Below are 1,199 nucleotides of genomic sequence, written 5' to 3' on the forward strand. Positions count from 1 at the left end.
CATGTGTGTGTGAGTGTTTGTGTGCTTATTTTTTCCTATTACTGCTTAATGTGTGTGTGTGTGTGTGTGTGTGTGTGTGTGTGTGTGTGTATAAATACCAATCACCAAGGTAAATTCCAGGAACGTGTAACTTTCTGATTCTGATTAATAACGTCCGTGTGATTAATTAAACTGAAATCTTGAATCCTTCCGTGGAGGAAGTCACGTACCCGATGACGGCGTATTTCTGCCCGTTAACGAGCAGGAACTCGGCGGGCTTCCTGTCCTCTGGACCTGCACACAGAAACTCAACACGTCACAGCCGAAATCAGCAAATCTCCCCAAATATTAAAGGAGTTGTGTTTGCTCTGAGAAGAGACGTCTCTTTCATTTATAGAAACCCAAATATCATCAATAAATCATGAGCAGGTTGCTGGTTACGGCTCATGTTTCCTGTCTTTTGTCCCCATGAAGGTTGAAGGGGAATTAATCCACACGGATATGTCTTTTCCACCAAGGCTAACCAGGTGCTGGTTCTGGTTCTGGTTCTGGTGCTCTTGCCAGTTCAGTGCTGGTTCTACTCGCCAGTTATCTAAGAACTAGAGATGAGCCGGATACTCGGCTGAAACGAGTATATATATATAACAATTTCTGATCAACCCATATTAATTGCATGCTTAAAATAACATACCGGTTAAAGCCCCGCCCATTTCAAGACAACCCGACCCACTTCCGGGTTAAATCCTTTCCACTTCCGGGTTAGGCCCCGCCCAGTCCGAGTACAAATACAAATAATGCTGTACTCGCTCATCGCTACTAAGAACCAGCTGGATTTTCCACAGCCTGAGAGCCAGAGTAGGGCTACGTTACAACGTCACTGCAAGTACCTCCCTTGTCATAGCAACTCGTCATGACAATCAACAATAACGGAGGACTACATGCCGACACTTTTGCTCCTGGCTTTACAAAATTCCCACAGGATTGGTTCTGGTTCTGGTGTTGGTGACAGTTCGGTGCTGGTTCTTCTCCAGTTCTCTAGGAACCAGCTGGATCTTCCCCAGCCTGAGACCCTGCAGATCGGTGGTGTCCTCCCCAGACCACGGTGGTTCTGGTTTCCCATCCATGTCCAAATCTAACATTAACAGCTCTCTATGGTTAACAGCTGACCGGGGATTTTAAAATGGCGGCCAGACGTTTTGTTTTCGAACGTCATGATTAAA

The 1,199-nt window shown here is 45.9% G+C and overlaps 1 protein-coding gene across 1 annotated transcript in view; it reads right to left on the reverse strand.

Moving 5' to 3' along the window:
* Positions 1 to 1,199, reverse strand: part of vps54 (VPS54 subunit of GARP complex) — a 4,902-nt gene that overhangs the window by 1,038 nt on the left and 2,665 nt on the right. The window contains exon 4 of the mRNA XM_034892450.1: positions 210 to 273. Coding sequence (XP_034748341.1) covers positions 210 to 273 — 64 coding nt within the window. The remainder of the gene's footprint in view (positions 1 to 209; positions 274 to 1,199) is intronic.

Source organism: Etheostoma cragini, chromosome 2 (assembly GCF_013103735.1).
Source record: "Etheostoma cragini isolate CJK2018 chromosome 2, CSU_Ecrag_1.0, whole genome shotgun sequence".
In the NCBI taxonomy this organism is placed as follows: Eukaryota; Metazoa; Chordata; class Actinopteri; order Perciformes; family Percidae; genus Etheostoma; species Etheostoma cragini.